At 38.4% G+C, this 18,312-nt stretch overlaps 1 protein-coding gene across 3 annotated transcripts in view; it reads left to right on the top strand.

The window, feature by feature from the left end:
* SLC25A26 (solute carrier family 25 member 26) overlaps nucleotides 1-18,312 on the top strand; it is a 149,157-nt gene that overhangs the window by 110,225 nt on the left and 20,620 nt on the right. For all 3 annotated transcript variants that reach the window (XM_001916278.5, XM_023620114.2, XM_023620113.2), the window contains one exon: nucleotides 2,173-2,217. In XM_001916278.5, the coding sequence (XP_001916313.3) occupies nucleotides 2,173-2,217 (45 nt within the window). The remainder of the gene's footprint in view (nucleotides 1-2,172; nucleotides 2,218-18,312) is intronic.

The raw sequence follows: 18,312 nt of genomic DNA, 5'->3' as shown, positions 1-18,312 counted from the left end.
TTAATCAAGAAGTAAAGAATGCTAGCATGGACTGTTGCAGTAAATTATAAGGCGTTTTTTCACCTTAAAATGTGTGAAATATTTACATTCTTATTAAAATGTGATATATTTACATTTAGGAGAAGAGAGTACAAAGAAGAAAATTAAAATCATTTATAGTCCCATTGTCTGTTAGTCTTTTGGGGTATTTTATTACATATTGTAAATTTTTAAAAACCTAGAAAAGCCTTTAGGATTGTTACATAGTCCGTTTTTTGGGTTTAGATAATTAAGTTAATTGGAAATACAGCACTTCAATTTCAGAATGGACAGTGTCAGATACTTTCGTGTTTTAGTGACAAAAACCGCTAAATTTGACTCCTGTTGTGGAACTTTGACATACGGGGTGGAGTGCTGCTTATTTATGAAGGTGACAGACTTCGGTGAGATTGTAGTTTGTCACCTTAAACTAGTCTATTGACACTGATTTTTTTCCCTCACTGCCATTTCCTGCCTGAATGGCAGGGAGATTTTGTTTCTGTGGCCGCTGTCAAACCCAGGGCTGTCATTTGTTCTAGCAGAGTAAGACAGATGATGCTGGACTCTTAATTTCTGATCAAATATAAATATTTTAGAAGTAGTTTAATGCCCTTAATTCCTGGGAAGGTAAATACCCATTAATTCCTTCAAAATCGTGATCTCTAGTGTGCACGCACACACACACACACACTCTTACACGCTTAGATATCCATATGCATTTTGTTAATATTCAAAGTCCGCATTTACTTTTTCACTCACAACTGACCTGAGTACAGAATAGTAGGACTAGGGCCGTGGCCTGCTTGTGAGCAGGAGCATCCTAGTGCAGGCCCACTGGGCAGTGAGGGGATGTTACGTAGGTCAGTAGGTGGGGTCTGCTGGAGTTCAGGCATTTTTGTTTTAGGAAATATGGAGGTGGAGTTCTATTTTAGAATTTTATTTAAAGCAAATAGATTATACTGTGGGGGAATTTATATGCAGATAAATGCACTTAGATGTATTTTAGCTAGAATAGTAGTCAGACAGGGCTCTGGAATCATATTGTCGGTCTTCTTACTTCCTAACTGCGTGCCTTTAGGCAAGTTATTCAGCTTCTCTGAACCGTCTCTCTCCTCATCTGTAAAATGGGGGTGGTGATAATACCTGTTTTAAAGGGTTGTTGTGAGGATTCACTGAAATAAAACAACTAACTGTAAATACTCATTTAAATGTAAGTGTGGAGATTATCTTCACTCATACTTCATTACTACAGATTGCTCTTCTCCCTGACTGTGCTTGGGACTAAATCAGGCGCTCAGGCCCACTTCTGCACCTGTCCGTTTACAGCCCTCTAATCCTCCAGCATTGGTAAGGTGTTCCTTCCTTGAGGGGTGCTGACTTCCCACGCCCATGCTCTGCCCCTCAGGTCCGTTTCTCTGCTTACTCTTGCAAGTGGCTCTATCTGTCTCCTTTCTCTCTCCCCTACCCTCTCGTGCCCTCTACTTGGCTTGCCCTCCCTCATTCCTCTCCTGCTTTTCTTCTTTCTCCTCCCCCTTCTCTCCTTCCTCTCTCTCTCCCCTCGTTGCTCCCCCTCCCTCTCTCCTCTCTTTACCCCTCCTCTCTTCCTCTCTCCCTGTTCTTCTTTCCTTCCCTTCCCCTCCCCTCCTTTTCTCTCCTCCTTCCTCCTGCCTACTGTCTCCGCCTCCCCGACTCTTCCCTCTCCCTCGGCCTTCCCCTCCATCTCTCTTCCGCTCCGTGGTGTTTCTCTTCTAAACCTTAACACTGGCCTGCTAACAAGTAGACAGGTCTGGTTCCTAAGCAGGAAAACGTCAAGTCTTTAAAATCTTTATTACTTGCGATGGGAAATATTTATTTTGTCATTTCGATAGCCAGAGCCTCTGCATATCATGCTTCTCTTTCCATTTCAAAAGGGCTTCACAGCATCATTTTGTGTCCCTTGGGCTCAAAAAGTTAGTAGAACTCTACCGGCAGTTACAGTTTAACTCGTTTTCTCAAAACTGTGTATACCATACCTATACATTGTTTAATGTTAGCTTTGTTGTATATATAAAGTTAAAATGAAATAATGTTTCTAAATAATTATAGATTCATAGAGTAATACTAGGCGAGCTCTGATTTTTCCTGCATAATTTATTTGATTTTTTTTCTTTTCAGATTCCTTTCTCGTTGGTCCAGTTTCCCTTATGGGAGTCCTTAAAAGTAAGTTTTCCAATCTTCATATAAAATTTCTCTCTAATTATCATAAATACCCAATAGTTTCAGTGTGGAGTAGTAGAATATAATATTGACCAGCAGTTTAAAAACTCAAAATTATTAACAATTGAAAACGTTTTTTGTGTGTGATTTGTACATCAATTGAGTCTTTTAAATATGTTCAGGTGTCCGTGGTACCGGGAAATAAGCCTGGCAGGCAGGGCTGAAATCCTCAGATGTCGAGGAGAAAACTTGCTTCACTTTCTTCTGTATTGCAGCTCTTTTTCCACCCAGTTGAGTTTTATTTTACGTCACTGGTGTGTGTGTCTGTCTGTGTAGAGGTGAAGGAATAGCAATGAAGGTAAATGGAAAAGGAAAGAAAGCAAGGCCCTCAATATTTGTAGGCTTAGAAGGCCGAGGCCTCTTCCACCCATATAATGGTGGACAGGATGGGAGAGAGGCAGGGGGTATGGGACTCTGACTGTCCCTTCTGTGTTTTGCTGCTCACCCCAACTAGGCCCAGGAACCCCCAGTGAGAAGGAGCAGAGTGTGGTGACGTTGTGAGTCAGCTTCGGGGAAGGTAGCTCATATGCTTGAAAACAAACATTAAGTGAATTTTAAAAGCCTGTGTTGAAGACACGCAGAGACCATTCGCTGTATTCGTTTTTATCTTCTGGTGCAATGATTTTGAAAATTGTGGGTCATGATATGAATTGTGTGGGTGTTTGCCAACATTTTAAAGACTATAAAAAAAAAGAAAATAGAGAACATCTTCTGTGGTAAGGAGAAGTCTTATTTTGTAAAACTTCAGTGTTGAGCATGTGCGTTCACACACACCTCTGTACTGGGTCACAATGTAAAATGTATTTATCACGGTGGATAATGATCAAAAGAATCTGAAAACCTTTGTTCAAATAAAGATAGTTTATAAATGACCAAACCTTCAAAGGGCAAAGTATCTAGGTAGACATGTGATAATACAAAAAATGAAGGAATTACTCCCATAATTGTATGGAATTAGTAATCATAGAGTGCTCATAGAAAATGTCATTTGAAGAATAACAAATTATTTGGACTCTGAGAAATATTCTGTTGAGGTTATATACTAAGGATAATAAAATGCAGCAAAACATTACTCTTAAAAGGAATATTCAGTATTGAGAAATAATTCTTACAAGTCATGTGATTTCAAGAAGTAGTACAGCTTATTTAATAGATTTTTCTGGGTGTTTCATGGTTGTTGTTTTGTTTGTTTTGTTTTGACCATTTTCTGTGTGGTGCATGTGAAAATGAATTTCTCAGGCAGTTTCTGGGCGTGAAGCAATAGCTATCCAATGAGAAGGTCACATTGCATGAGCCTGACAGCTCTCCTTTTTTGTGTGTGACAAAAGAACAATGAAACAACAGCTGTCCAGCAAACAAGGCTCACTGTATTACTGTCTCAATAACCAGCATTCACACAGTTTCTGCATACTCTCTAACATCCTCGCGCCCTATCTCTGCATAGGAATGTTTTGAACCCCAAAGCCGGAAAAGCACGGGGTTTATTTCTTTTCAGTGTTAAGGACATTTGCAGTAATCTAGCTAGTTAAGAAATGTCTAGAATTTTTCAGAGTAGTCTCAGATAACAATGTTAAGCTTTAACAATTTTCTTTGAGCAAATGTTAAGATGCTATAGTTTTTTTTTTAAGTTGGCTTTATTGAGGAATAATTTTCATACTGGGAAATTCACTCTTTATAAGTGTGAATTTTTATGAGTTTTGACAAATGTTTATGATTACCACCATAACTAAAATATAGAATATTTGTAGTTTTCTCTTTTCCAGAATGTCATATAAATAAAATAAGACATTATATAGCATTTTGTTTCTGGCTCCTTTCACTGAATATGATGCTTTTGAGATTCATTCATGTTTTTGTGTGTACCAGTAGTTTGTTTCTTTTTGTTACTGAGTAGTATTTCATTGTATGAATGTACTACAATTTGTTTATTCATTCACTAGATGATACATATTTGAGTTGTTTCCAGTTTTTGATGATTATGAATAGAGCTGCTATCAACATTTGCATATAGGTGTTTGTATGGACATATGCTTTTGTTTTTCTTGAGTAAGTACCTAGGAGTGGGATCGCTGGGTCATAGAGAAGGTATAAGTTTAATTTTATAATAAACTGACAAAGTATTTTCCAAAGTGGCTGTACCATTTTGCAACAATGTCTGAGAGTTCTAGTTGCTCTGCATCCGTGTCATTACTTGTTATTATTAGATTTAAGAAACAATTTTAGCCATTCTAATAGTTGTATACTGGTATCTCATTGTGGTTTCAATTTACAGTTTTCTCATATCTAAATAATGTTGAGCGTCTTTTCATTTAATAGTGCTTTTATTTTTTTTAACATCCAAATGTGAAATCACAGTGCTTTGTAGAACTTCTTTTATTTTTGTATTTATGATTTTATCCTTTGAAATTTGCTTTTGCGACCATAGATTTTATTATATGGAAGGGTTTCTCTATTATATTTATGTGGAAGTACTACTCAGGAAAATTTTTCTTGACAAGGACTTTAGCAGATTACATGCACATGCTGCAAGGAGTGGGAGTGTGGAGCTAGGCGGTGGCTACTATCATCTTAAACTTACTCTGCCTAAAATTGAGGGTATTACCTTTCAACTAAAATCACTTCCTCCTGCTGTATCCCTGATTTCTGTTAGTCATACCACCATTTTCCTGACCCTTTGGTCCCAAACCCCAGGTTAAAGTCTGATTCTCATCTTTCTCTTCCTCCATATCACATCACTTACCAAGTTTGGTTGACTCTGACTTTTTTGGAACCTGTGGCCTCCTTTTTATCAGATTCTTATTAACTTACATCTGAACTAAGTTAACAGTTTTTCTCCTTTCTCATGCATCCTACACCTTGAATTTGTGTGATATTGGTTAAATATCTCATTGAAGTTCTCAGAAATTAAATAGTTTCTAAAACATAGAGCTGTTGGCACTCAAGGATACTGTGTCCTTAACTGGTTTATTCAGCTCCCCTGCCCTTAAACTTTTTCCTTTATACTTTCCCTCTAGCCAGAATAGACTCCTTACTGCCTCTGTTTGTTGGCTCCTTTTTGAAATGTGCTTCCACGGATCCAAATATTATGCATCTTTCAAAGCTAGTTGATTTTTTTTTCTCCCGCTTCAAATCTTCCAATCCAGGCCCTGAAGATTTACCCTTATTTACCAAACATTTGTCCATATTGCTGATTGATGTTTAGTCACGTAGTATATTGTGTTTAAAATATTTTAGAACCAAGCCTTAGAGTATTCGAACAAGGCCTCAACCCCTTCAGTTTACAGATAAGAGACAGAAGCAGTTAGTACATGTTGCCTGCCTACTCTGAGCTAGACATGGTTCCATTTCACAGCAATGCAAAGATGAATGAGAAATGGCTAATGTCCTTGAGGGGCTTATAGTCTATCAGAGAGGCACACACTCACAGGTAACCTCAAGGTCATGTGTCTGTAATGGAAGACCAGTCAAGGTAGGTGGGAGCCAGTCCCCCGACTCTGCCTGTCTGTACACTACCTCATTTTTATGTTCTTCTTTTTTTTATAGTACATATACTTACAAAAAAGATTTTAGATCAAAGAAGACTAGACACCGTGAAGAGGAGGGAAAATAGAAGGGATAGATAATCATATCCAGAACCTCCAAGAAGATAATTTTCCTTTAAGGTTTATGTGGAGTTTGGAAATTTATGGCAGCCCAACAAGAAGAGAAACATGGTAAATTCTGTGGTTCTTATTACCCAACAAAGACCCAAAGACCCTTATTATTTCATCTTGTCCCTTAGTTTTGGATACCATCTTTATACGGATGACTTGTGCCTTTATAGTTCTCTTGTGGACCACTTCCTCTGAGTTACACCCTCATATAACCAGCTTCCTAGGTGAAGTCCTCACTCAAGGTGTCTCAGGGGAGCCAGATCAGAACAGAACTTTTGGGTTTTATTCCCCTTCTCCCTGACCTATTCCTCCCCAGTTGTCCCCTTCTCAGTAAATAGCACAAATATATATTGCTCACTAAAGTAGAAAGCTAAGAATTATTCCACAGTTTTCCTTTTCCCTCATCCCTTATATTCAGCCCATCAACAAGTCCACTATTCTAATTGAAGCCTCTTTCTTACCTCTTGCTTCACTTGTCACATTGGCTTCTCAGATGGTCTCTGAATTCCATTCTTGTTTCCCTGAAATATCTTCTCTTCACAGCAGCCAGAGTGATCTTTAAAGAAATGGATCAGATTGTACCGCTAAACCCTTCAGTGACATCTCTTTGAAAGAATAATAGAATCTACAGTTTAAACCATGACTGATGGTGCCCTATGTCATCTGGCCCCCTCCTACAGCACTGACCTTGTCTCACACTACCCGCCCGCTTTGCCTCACTGGCCTTATCCTGTACACCACCCACCTGCTACACTCGATCCGCACTGTATCCACTTACTGCGCTACAATCCTGCTGGCCTCGCCTCTCTTCTTTTTGGACACGCCAAGCTGGTACTTATCTGCAGAGTTTTTACATTTGTTGTGCCCTCTGCCAGAAGTAGTCTTTATTCATTCATTCTACACATGGTTACTGAGTGCCTGTTCTGTGCCAGCATTTTCTGGGGTTTTGGGCTTTAGTAATGAAGAGGACTGACAAAAATCCCTTCCCTTATCGAGATTTCATTCTAGCTCTTTCCCTAGGCTTTTTTCATGTCCACCTCTTTCTTGTTCCCCAAGTCTTAGGTCAGATGTCACCTCAGAGAGGCTTTCCCTGTCCACCCCTCTTTCAAGTAGGACCTTCCCTTCTTCCCGCCCCAGTAATCACAGCACCTGTTTATTTCTCTCCTAGCATTTCTGTAGTTGAGTTAATTTAGTTATGCACTTATTATCACCCGAATACTTATGAAAGATATCACTTGTGTGTTGAGCAGATACTGTATGCCAGGCACTGGGCTAAGCACTCCATATTCATTAGCATCTCATTCACATCACACATTAACCCAGGGAGGTAGGCTTGTTATCCCCACTAAAACAAGGAAACCAGCACTCAGAGAGGTTGTCTTTCATCTAGTAACCGAAGTCCTCGGTTTCCTGTCCAGCATGCTTTTGCTATGTTAATATTGTTAGTGATAATAACCGGAGTAATAAAAACAATCATAATACCTAACATTTCAGTTAAAATGGCCAGGCACTGTGATAAGCACTTTCCATGGATTATCTCCTATTAATCTTCATGACCATTCTGTGAGATAGGTGGTATTATGGTCTTCATTTTGTAGATGTGGGAACTGAAGAAGAGTTTGCATACCTTGTGCAAGGCTGCTGGAATATTAAATATTAAGGGGTACAGCCAGGATTTGAACCCAGGCAGTCCTGACGGCAGAGTTGATGTTCTTCATCATTTTACACACCACTTTGCACATAGCACACAATATCTTTAATAATGTTTTTGCTGTTTCATATGCTCGAAAGTTGAGGTCATATTATATCAAATCATCTTGTTTAAGGCATTCCTGCGAATTGTGTTGATTCCCTAACTTGAAGACAGAAAGCTTAAAAACGCTAGCTACCAGATTTCTTAGACCAACTGTCCCAAACGCCCCTGGCGCTGCTGCGCTTGGGTGGAGCTTAAGCAGTGTTCACTTCGGGGCTCAGCTCTTTGTGACGGGCCGCGGGGAAGCACAGATAGTTTGTGGTAATGAGTGGAGCCAGACCACATTTTTCTGTGTGTTTGTGTTTAGTTTCTTACAGGACGTTGCTTATTGGAGGAAGGAACTTTGTCTTTTGATTGTTTATGTTTATATTCTTTATAATTCCATCTTTTACACAGAAGGTGTTTATAACTATTTACTAATTGTTGAAGGTTAGCATTCTTTCTTTTTCAAGTTCAATGCAAAGTTGGATAACTGTATACATTCTTTTATTTATAATTAGTTTCTTTTAGAAGTATGTTCACTGCTACAACACACAGATTTGCTCTTACTGAGCTTTAGGTAAACAGTAAGCATATTTTGAAAGGATGTGATTAAAATTTCCTGTAAAAGTGTCAGATTTTTTCTGTTTTCTGAATATTCCACATCAGTGTCCAGTGCAGTGTAGAGGAGTGTTAAGAGTGCTGTCAGGTCTGAATCGTTTTGCCTCTAGCCAAAAGGTGTTAGAAAGCTGCAAAGCAGTACCTAGAAGAAATGCACGCTTTAAGCTCAGATGCAACGTTTGAAGCAAAATGAAAATAAAATCAGTTAGGTTTTGTATGACTGTGACATTACACTGATGATTTTATAAGATGAAATCATAGCCTTGTAATCGAAATCAGGGGCCAGTGTATTATCATTTCAATTATGGTCCCATGTATAAAATAATTACTTAGATTTTTCACTTACATTTTATAAATATTTTAAGCAGCCAGTACTTTATAAAAACTACATTTTTATTCAAGTTGAAGAGTAAATAACTTGTTTATTGTTGTTGATTCTTATTTTAATAACAGTTAAAATGTGTATCACCACCCTACCCACACCAAAATTCTACCATACCTCTAGTAATATAAACAAAATAATAGTAATTTAGAAGATGCTCAGGGTCTCCTTGTCGTTAGTACTGTCAAGTTGATTCCAACTCCTAGCGACCTTGTGTACAGCAGAGTGGAACCCTGCCCAGTCTTTTTGTGCCATCCTCTCACCTTCTGATGCTGTATCAGACAATGCTCCACTGCTATTCATAGGGTTTTCGTGGCCAATTTTTTTGGAAGTGGGTGGCCAGATCCTTCTTCTTGGTCTCTCTCAGTCTGGAAGCTCCACTGAAATCTGTCCACCATGGGTAACCCTGCTGGTATTTGAAATGCCGGTGGCGTAGCAACACACAACTGCCACAGTATGGCATCTGACGGATGGGCGGTGTGGTTCCCTGACTTGGAAATGAACCTGGGCTGCGGCAGTGAGAGCGCCAAATCTTAACACTAGACCCCCAGAGCTGCCTCAGTTTCTCCACATACACCATTTCATTTGATTGGGAGAATCTGGTGTCTGCACAGACATGTTTGGTCAGAACATAGATTCCTATGAAGGTGTATTAAAGATTGAGAACAGAGTAAAGAATGATAACAGAGTAAAAATGTGTGTGTGTATGATTTTTGTTGTACTAAACTTGTTCCCCAAATTAAATATAACATGTCTGTATGGAAGAAAACACCTGCAAATAAGAGCAAAGTATTTATTGTGAAGTATTTATAGTGAAATCAGAGTCTAAGATGCCAATTAAGACTTTAGCGAAAGCACATTATAATGAAGCTGACGTCTTTTGACAATTTAAAAACTACAAGAACATTTGAATTCTTCATTTGCCTCCTGGAAAATATGGGACACTTCATACAAAAAGAAAAGAATTAGAATTCTACAGTATCCTTTCATTCAATTTATAAAAGTAATGGGTAACATTTTCTTGTTTCTAGGGCTACTGAGGGAGAGAGAAAGAAAGAGATCCAAAATGTTTAGAAAACGCTTGTATTTTATAATTTGGCCAATTAAAAGATAAAGACAGGTGGTGAGAGAGAGATGACAAAGAAAACTAAGTAGGGAATAAGGAGCATTATGTATAGCAAAGGCCTGAGAGGAAGAGAGGAAAGGGTGTGACTTCTGAGCTCTGGATTCCTCCCTTAGCTTCTCATTTAGACCTGGGTACCAGCTGCCCGACATCCTCCTGTCGTTAATGTGAAGCCAAAGTGATCACAATACCTCATACGTTCATTGCAGGTTCCATTACTTTGAGCTGAAGGTAAGATGGAACCATGCCTCATGAGTCCCACAGCCTTAGGGGTAGTGGGTTAGGGCCCTTTGTCAGAAAAAAATAAAAAACACAACAGTGTTCCTCTTTTGTTTCCTTTCTTCTATGCATTTCTCTCCTACTTATGTGGTTTTGTGACTAAAATGAGATAAATATCATTTAGATAAAAGATTCTTATAATAAGTCATATTGAATTTTGTTGGCTGAGACAAAGTTTAAAGACAAACTTTAATCAGATTATCAAACATAAACATATATTAAAAATCACTTTAAAAAATCCCTATAATGATTCCCAGTTCCTTTGGAGATGTAAATTTGATTTCAAGGGATCCATCTATAGATTCACATGTAACCTCCTTTAAAAAGTGGAGAAATTTGGGGTCTGGCCCCGTGGCCGAGTGGTTAAGTTCGCGCGCTCCGCTGCAGGCGGCCCAGTGTTTCGTCAGTTCGAATCCTGGGCGCGGACATGGCACTGCTCATCGGGCCACGCTGAGGCAGCGTCCCACATGCCACAACTAGAAGGACCCACAACTAAGAATATGCAGCTATGTACCTGGGGGCTTTGGGGAGAAAAAGGAAAAAGTAAATAAAATCTTTAAAAAAAAAAAAAAGTGGAAAAATTTGTTCTTTAGACTTCCTAGTTATTTGTGAGCATTTTTGGTGTCTGCTTCCCAGCTAAACCTAAACAAAACCTTGGAGCCATCTTAGCACAGCTCACCAGAAAGCCTTGTTCTGTTAAGTAAATGTTAATCCTTGACGTGGAACCTATTTGCCATTCCTGATTTATACGGTTCTCTGCTGAGCCAAGAGTGAAAATTTAGGATTATGATGTTGGGCCAGTTCATGTTTTCCCCCATTCTTTACACAAAGGTAAAATTATAGAACACTGCTTACATTTGAGGTATTTGTATATTTGCCTGCTGCAAATACAAGGAACTGTGCAAGGCCTTCTGGGAATCCAGAGATGAAGGTAGTGAGGTCCCTCCCTTGTAGAATCAAGGATGAGATGAGAGAGCTTTTGAAGATTATGAAAACAGTGGCTTATTACTATTTATATTTTTCTGGTGCTCTTGAGAATAGAGGCTTATCAGTATATGTTTCCAGATAAATAGAGCTTGTCAATGTAAGTCCGTCAATTCTTTCATTTTAACCACGTTTGATAAAAATCTTTGTAAAAGATTGTTGCATACTTAAACATAGCAAGCCAAGTGTGCCTTTGCAGATAAATGTATTAAAAATAATCACATCTTTTCTTGTTGACTCAATCAACATCATTTACGTCAGGTACAGTAATTTGTTTTATTGTAATTGCTATTCAGTGGTATATTGTTAACATGAGTGGGACCTTTTGTGCCTACCCAAAACTAATAAAAGACATTAAACCACAGATCTAGGAAGCTCAAGAGAAACCCTAATCAAAATAAATACCCCTCCAATAAAACCTAGCCACACACATTGAAAAATATTAATTTCTAACTATAAAACCCAGATATTACTAAGAAAATTCAGCATTTGAGTCCATCCTGCTTTTGCTCAAGAATAATAAGCAAAATTTCTTTTTCTAAATTGCTAACACAATCATTTGTTAAAGACTTTCTTACAATTTCTTATTATTTTCACTACCTTATTTATCTAGAAGGCAAGTAAACCAACTAAGACACAATTAAATCAAAAACAAGGTACAAATCAACCCACACAAAGTTGTTGCTATTTACGCATTTCGGAATAGTTTCAATCCAGCTTCTATTATAACCAAAATTAGCCTATGTACTGTGAATGATCCCCAACTGTCAGTTAGTTATATCCAGTTTTAATTATGAAAACTAGTTCTGTAGGAGACGTCTATTTTAGCCTTTTAGCCACTTGATAATATTGCTGGAGCCATGGTATGGCGGAAATGAGAGCTTAATTGCGGTTCCCAATTATCTTTAATATTGTTTTCAGTTTAAAACTTTGCTTTGGAAATCTCTTTTTGAAGGCATATTGTATATGAGTACTTCACAGAGAGATGGTTCAATTAATTGAATAATAAAATTATAGGCAGCTGTTGCTTTAATTGTTTTTCAAAGTATATGTGCGAAAGCTACACACCAGCGTGATCAACTACAGTACGGAGAGCATTTGCAGGAAATTGTCTGCTGTCTTGATTGTTTTTAAAATTCTAGTGGAAGACTGAGAGCAGTGAGACCTGCACAGAGGATTGTCTTTTCTGTTGTCTTAAACAAATTATCATCTGATGTTATTAATTTGGAATTGAGTAGATGATTCTGTACACATATCTCTCCTTGTACCATAAAAAGCACATGGTAAGAAAGCATGTGGTTTCATAATCTTGCAAAATTGGAAGCCACATAGCTACTTTTAAATACAACAGCTGAAAAAGTCCCAAATTATAAGTTTTCCTGCACTGAAGCCAAAACGTTTATTTTCAATTTGTTATTCACTCATAAAACAATAATGCACATTTGGGTGGGTCTTTTGAAGTGAAAAACCAAACCTTCTCTTCATGTTATACTTTAATAGAAGACACCTGACCCGTATGCAATGGCTTGGACTCGTAGCCATTGCATAGTATTGCGCCTGGCGTTGACTCTCTGTCCTATGAATGAGTGCTGGCTGGGGCTAAGCACTATAACTCTGGGGGGTGGGGAGGCGGGGAGCCAAACTGCTTCATGCTATTCTTCCTCTGAGAGGCCTTGAGCAATAAGCAATAACCACTCGGGAAGATAGAACAAGCTGATTGTTTTTGTAGTGATATCACTAATATTCAGGATTCCTTATAATATGCTAATGATAATAGAAATATCATTAATTTAAAAAACAAACTGATGTTTAAAAATTGCACACCTTTGAACAATATGAATGGTGAAATTCAGTTGAGGTCTGTATCTTAGTAGTATTGCCTAATTTAAACCCCTGTTTTGATAATTGTTACTATAGTTATATAAGATATCAACATTAGGGGAAGCTGGGTAAAGGATATGTGGGAATTCTCCTATTTTTGCAGCTTTTCTGTAAGTCGAAAATTATTTCAAAATTAAATTTTCTATATTAACTATTAGAAATATTTCCAATCAACCTATGTTAAGGAAACTTTACTGAAGAAAAACTGCAGAAGCGAAATTAAGAACATTTCTGACTGCCACTTTCATACTTAAACTTGAAATTTCATTAACATTAACATGGAATACAAACAAATGTCCATGGATTCATCTGAAAATTTCATTTTTTATTTGAAAAGAAGGAAATAGGACATTGAATTAGGATAAATGAGCAAACAGCAGGTGAAGTACGGCCACCTGGCTTTTTATTGGTCTTCTGGCGCACAGCCTCCATCATTCCCGTTGAGACTAGCACTGTGGCTCTTCACATTTAGGTCCCCTTTCTGCCCCTCACCCCAGACTCGCTCATCATTTATCTTCCTCTACAGGAATGATCATTAGACCTCTGCGGCAGTGGAAATACTTACTAGGTTGAGAAATTATGGCAACTTAAAAATTTTTGGTGTTCAGACAGGTCCTTAAAAAAAATCCTGTATTCCAGACCCACATTATTTAAACGTTTATTGCTATCAAAATATTTTCTTTAATGACTTGCTCATTATAATATAGCTTCTAGTGGAGCTAGAAGTGGAACTGTGGATGGTAGTGAAGTGTCTTACAATGTTGCATATCTGCTGTTGTGTCTACAAGGCGCTCGGCTTTGGGGAGAGCCTCACAACCAGCTTCGGTTCCTCTCTTTATTCTCTGTGTGACCTCAGGCAAGTTACTTAACGTCTCTTAGCACTGGCCCTGCACCTGTGTTTGTGAAATACATACTTTCCAAAATTAGTGCCTGGAACATGCTAGGTACTCAGCAAGATGGTGACTGATATTGTCAGTAGTGATCGTTCATACTGTTTCCTACACTATATTTTTATTCTATTTTCCAATCTAATCTTAAATTATTTAAAAGTCATAAGGAATAATATTTCCACGTCCTGTGGGTAACCTTTCCTGTCTTTCCAGGCAGTTTTTTGTTGATCATAATCCTCTGGTCCCTCCACATGCATGAGCAAATACATAATTTCAAAAAACTTTCATAATTCATATACAATACTTTTTTACCAATCAGGTTCTCATCATTATTGTTGTTTAGTGAATTTAAAGTTGCTCCCAAATGAATCATTTGTAAATAACACTCATCTTTTTAGCTTGGTCTCAATATTACTTTTCCAAAGTTTCTGTATTCATACAATTCCTCATTTAAAAAAATTCCTCATATTATTTAAGCAAGTTGTTTTGGGCACTGACGTAGTTTCATTTACTCGGATATTTTAATATCATTACAGTAGAAATATGATTTGTGGTGTGGAAATAAAGTGTCTTATCAAGGCCAGTCTGTTTGCTCTCAGGACAATTATAACCTATAGATCCAAATCCTAGTGTTTTGCTACTCTGTACCAGGTTGTCTCATTCAGATCCCAGTTCTGCTGCTAACTCCCTGTTGAAGCTTTGGCAAGTTACGTAACTTCTCTGAGCCTCAACTTCCTTGTCTATAAAAGGAGGATAAAATGGCACATACCTCGGAAGATTGTGGTTAGGATTACGTGAGTTAACGTATGTAAAGTGTTTAGTGTCTGGAACGTAGTAGGTTCAATGTGTAAATGTTTTGGTTTTTTTTTTAAAGATTGGCCCTGAGCTAATATCTGTTCGCAGTCTTCTTTTTTTTTCTTCTTGTCTCCAAAGCCCCCCAGTACATTGTTGCATATTCTAGTTGTAGGTCCTTCTGGCTCTGCTTTGTGGGACGCTGCCTCAGCGTGGCCTGATGAGTGGTGCTAAGTCCACGCCCAGGATCTAAACTGGCAAAACCCTGGGCCGCCGAAGCAGAGCATGCGAACTTAACCACTCAGCCATGGGGCCGGCCCCTGTATGAATGTTTTTTGTGGTTGCTGTTTTAATTGTTACTTCTGTCATGCTTTGTGTGTGCCACTGAAGTTTCCTACTTCATTCTAACACCATTGGTTCTAGAGAATTTTTGTTTGTTTTAAGATATTTGTTAATATCATTTTAAAATCAAAATAATTTCTTTCTATGTTCTTATACTAAATTACTCTGGCCAGGTGATAGTGGAAAGTTATGCTTATCTATGGAGATTCTATTTTTGAACTGTGTCTTCAGCCGTCTGAGTCTATTTTGATTGTGTTTTTTCCCCCTAGCAACCATTTGTTTTCCTCCCTAGATTACAGCAGGTACCTCTGTAAAGCCGTCTGCGTCGCCTTCCGTCTGTCACAGCCTTCTTCTCCCCCACTGTATCCTCCTCAAATATTAGACCTGGAGACTGTTGTTCTTTTTCATTGACTGTATGGTGCCTGACACCTAATAGGTATTCAGTAAATGTTGAATTTATGCGTTACATAGTATCTTTGAGTTTGTCTTCCTATATGACATGTAAGTCACATCTTGTTATTCATTTTTCATTATTGCTTATACACTCAGCATCATTATTTTTCTTTAAAAATTTAAAAAAATTTTTCCTTTTTCTCCCCCAAACCCCCTGGTACAAAGTTGTATATTCTTAGCTGTGGGTCCTTCTAGTTGTGGCATGTGGGACGCCACCTCAGCGTGGCTTGATGAGTGGTGCCATGTCCACGCCCAGGATCCAAACTGGCGAAACCCTGTGCCGCTGAAGTGGAGCATGTGAACTTAACCACTCGACCCCAGGGCCAGCCCCGTCAGCATTATTATTTTAAGTCAGTTTGGAATAAACTTCTGCTCTTTAGAACCCTTGAAGATACCAAGATGACCTTCAGTCATCACTGAAAGTCTAGTTTGTGTTTCACATTCCTTTTTGAAAAAGTCAGCAAAGTAAGTAATGGTATTAAGACTGACATTAGCCTGATAAAATACAATTTTGACACCTTAAAAGTAAAAAGATGTTCTGTTGCTTTGTGTCTTATGCTGTCTCCAATGCTTATAAGAACTCTGGAGATGATAATGCTTTCTACAAAAGCACACAGATATATTTGCAAACGTTAGAGCAGTTACTGAAAATAGACCAAATCCTATGCTTAATGGCAAGACTATCTTTAGAAAGCTGTTTGTAATAAATTTTTTTTTAGTTTATCTACTTCCACAATTAAGGTTGCAAAAATATATTTGATAGCTACACTCTTAGTCTAGTGAATTTAATAAATATACTTTTCAAGTAACCGTTCTCATTAGTTAGGTGGAAGGAAGTGTTGGAGTCCTGAGACACCACACTTTAATATATATCTAATTTGTGAGGTAGTTTACATAGTTATGTGTCTGACTTAAGAAAAGTTGTTAAAGTTGACAAAATAAACAGGACATAATGTTTTGACTTGTTTCTATAGCATCTTCCCCATTTCTGTAGCAACTCTCTAGCCTTCCAGGTCTGTGTTTTCAGAGGGCAAGTATTGAGAGTAGGAAATTTGCACTAATTTCGCTGTTCTTTCAGCTGTGGTGTAGTTGATCACGCCTAAAAATGTCATGCCACTATCAGTAGGTTCTTATACTATTCTAACCAGTTTAATTAAAATAATCAAGAGATCCTTGTTGTAATCTTTGTGGTCATTATTGAAGTGCATACCATTATGCTAGAAGTCCTACCCAGGACAGTAAGGAAAGAAAAAGAAATAAAAGGTAGTGATTCAAGTTGAAAAGGAAGAAGTAAAACTGTCTTTATTCACAGATGATACAATTATTGATGTAGAAAATTTAATGGCATTTAAAAAAAAGCTACTAGACCTCATAAATTTAGCAAAGTTGCAGGACACAACATCAATTGTTATTTCTACATATTAGCAATGAACAATCGGGAACTGAAATTAAAAAAACCAGCAGTATACCTTTTATAGCAGCATCAAAGCATATTAAATACTTAGGGATAGATCTGACAGTAGAAGTGCAAGACCTATATACCAAAGACTACAAAACATTTCTGAGAGAAAGTAATGGAGGCTTAAGTAAATGGAGAGATGTACCATGATTACTGGTCGGAAAATTCAACATTGTTAACCCTCTGTTCTTTCCAAAATGATCTGTAGATTCAGTTAAGATCAAAATGTCATCAGACTGTTTTTTGGAAACCGATAAGCTGATTCTGAAATTTATGTGGAAGTGCAGATAACCTAGAATAGTCAGAACAACTTTGAAAAAGAACAGAGTTGGAGAGCTAACACTACCTGATCTCAGGATTTATTATAAAGCTATAGTAGTCAAGAAAGTATTGAATTGGTATCAAGATCTATAGATTAGAGCAGAATAGAGAGTCCAGAAATAGACCCACTCATGTACGGACAACTTATTTTTGACAAAGGTGAGAAGGCAGTTCACTGGAGAAAGAATACTCTTTTCCAATGACTGGAACAATTAAATTTCCATATGTAAAAACAAACCAACTTCAACCCATACCTTGCAGCAGGTAAAAATACTAACTCTGAATGGATGACAGAGGAGAGTGACATCAGCAACATGGCGGAGTGAGCTGTTCCCTTTGTCTGTCCCCTCTGAATTACAACTAAACAGACATTCATTGACCCATGGAGGAACCCACACAGCACAACAGGCTGCCTGAGAGACCCACTCAGCTATACATCTAAAGGTAGATGGACTGGGTCCCTGGGAAGCAGTGGAAATAGGTGAGTGCTGCCCTTACCCTCCCTGGCAGCAGTGAGCCAGATCATGGGTCCTCTCACAGTGGCCACTGCTACTCTAAGAGGTGGTGGGGACAGACCAGACTGCAGGTGAACTCTATCCTGGCCCATGAAAGTGTACACTGTGCTGCCGCCTGCCAGTGGAAACATATCCTGGCGTGATTAAGAAGAGGCAGTGGCTGCTCTGTGTGCATGTGCACATGCTAACCTGGCCTGCAGGTGGGACCCCCATGCTGCTGCAGCCCCCAAGGAGTGGTCCCAGCTTGGATCCCACAGAGAAGCCACATCCACAAAACACAGAGGCTGGCACAACTGTAAGCAGAGGTGGCAGGAGCCCAGCGCATGTGCAAATGCTTTCCCAGCCTGTGGGAGCACCCACTATACCTGGACAAATTCCAGCAGATGGGGTGGGACAAGAAATGCAGCTTCTGCTTCCCCCCAGTGGCAGCACATGGGATATGTGACCTGATACTACCACAAATGCAGCAGCAAAGGATCAGTTCATCAAATACCACGAAAAACTACAGTAACAATTCAGAGCAGAAGGAATATGACAGGTCTCCACAAACCAACCCTGAAGTCACAGAAATTTACAGTCTAAATGACAGAAAATTCAAAATAGCTGTCATA

The sequence above is a fragment of the Equus caballus genome, chromosome 16, assembly GCF_041296265.1.
Source record: "Equus caballus isolate H_3958 breed thoroughbred chromosome 16, TB-T2T, whole genome shotgun sequence".
Classification (NCBI taxonomy): Eukaryota; Metazoa; Chordata; class Mammalia; order Perissodactyla; family Equidae; genus Equus; species Equus caballus.
Note: the sequence above shows the minus strand (reverse complement) of the source record. Positions and strands in the feature narration are given on the sequence as shown.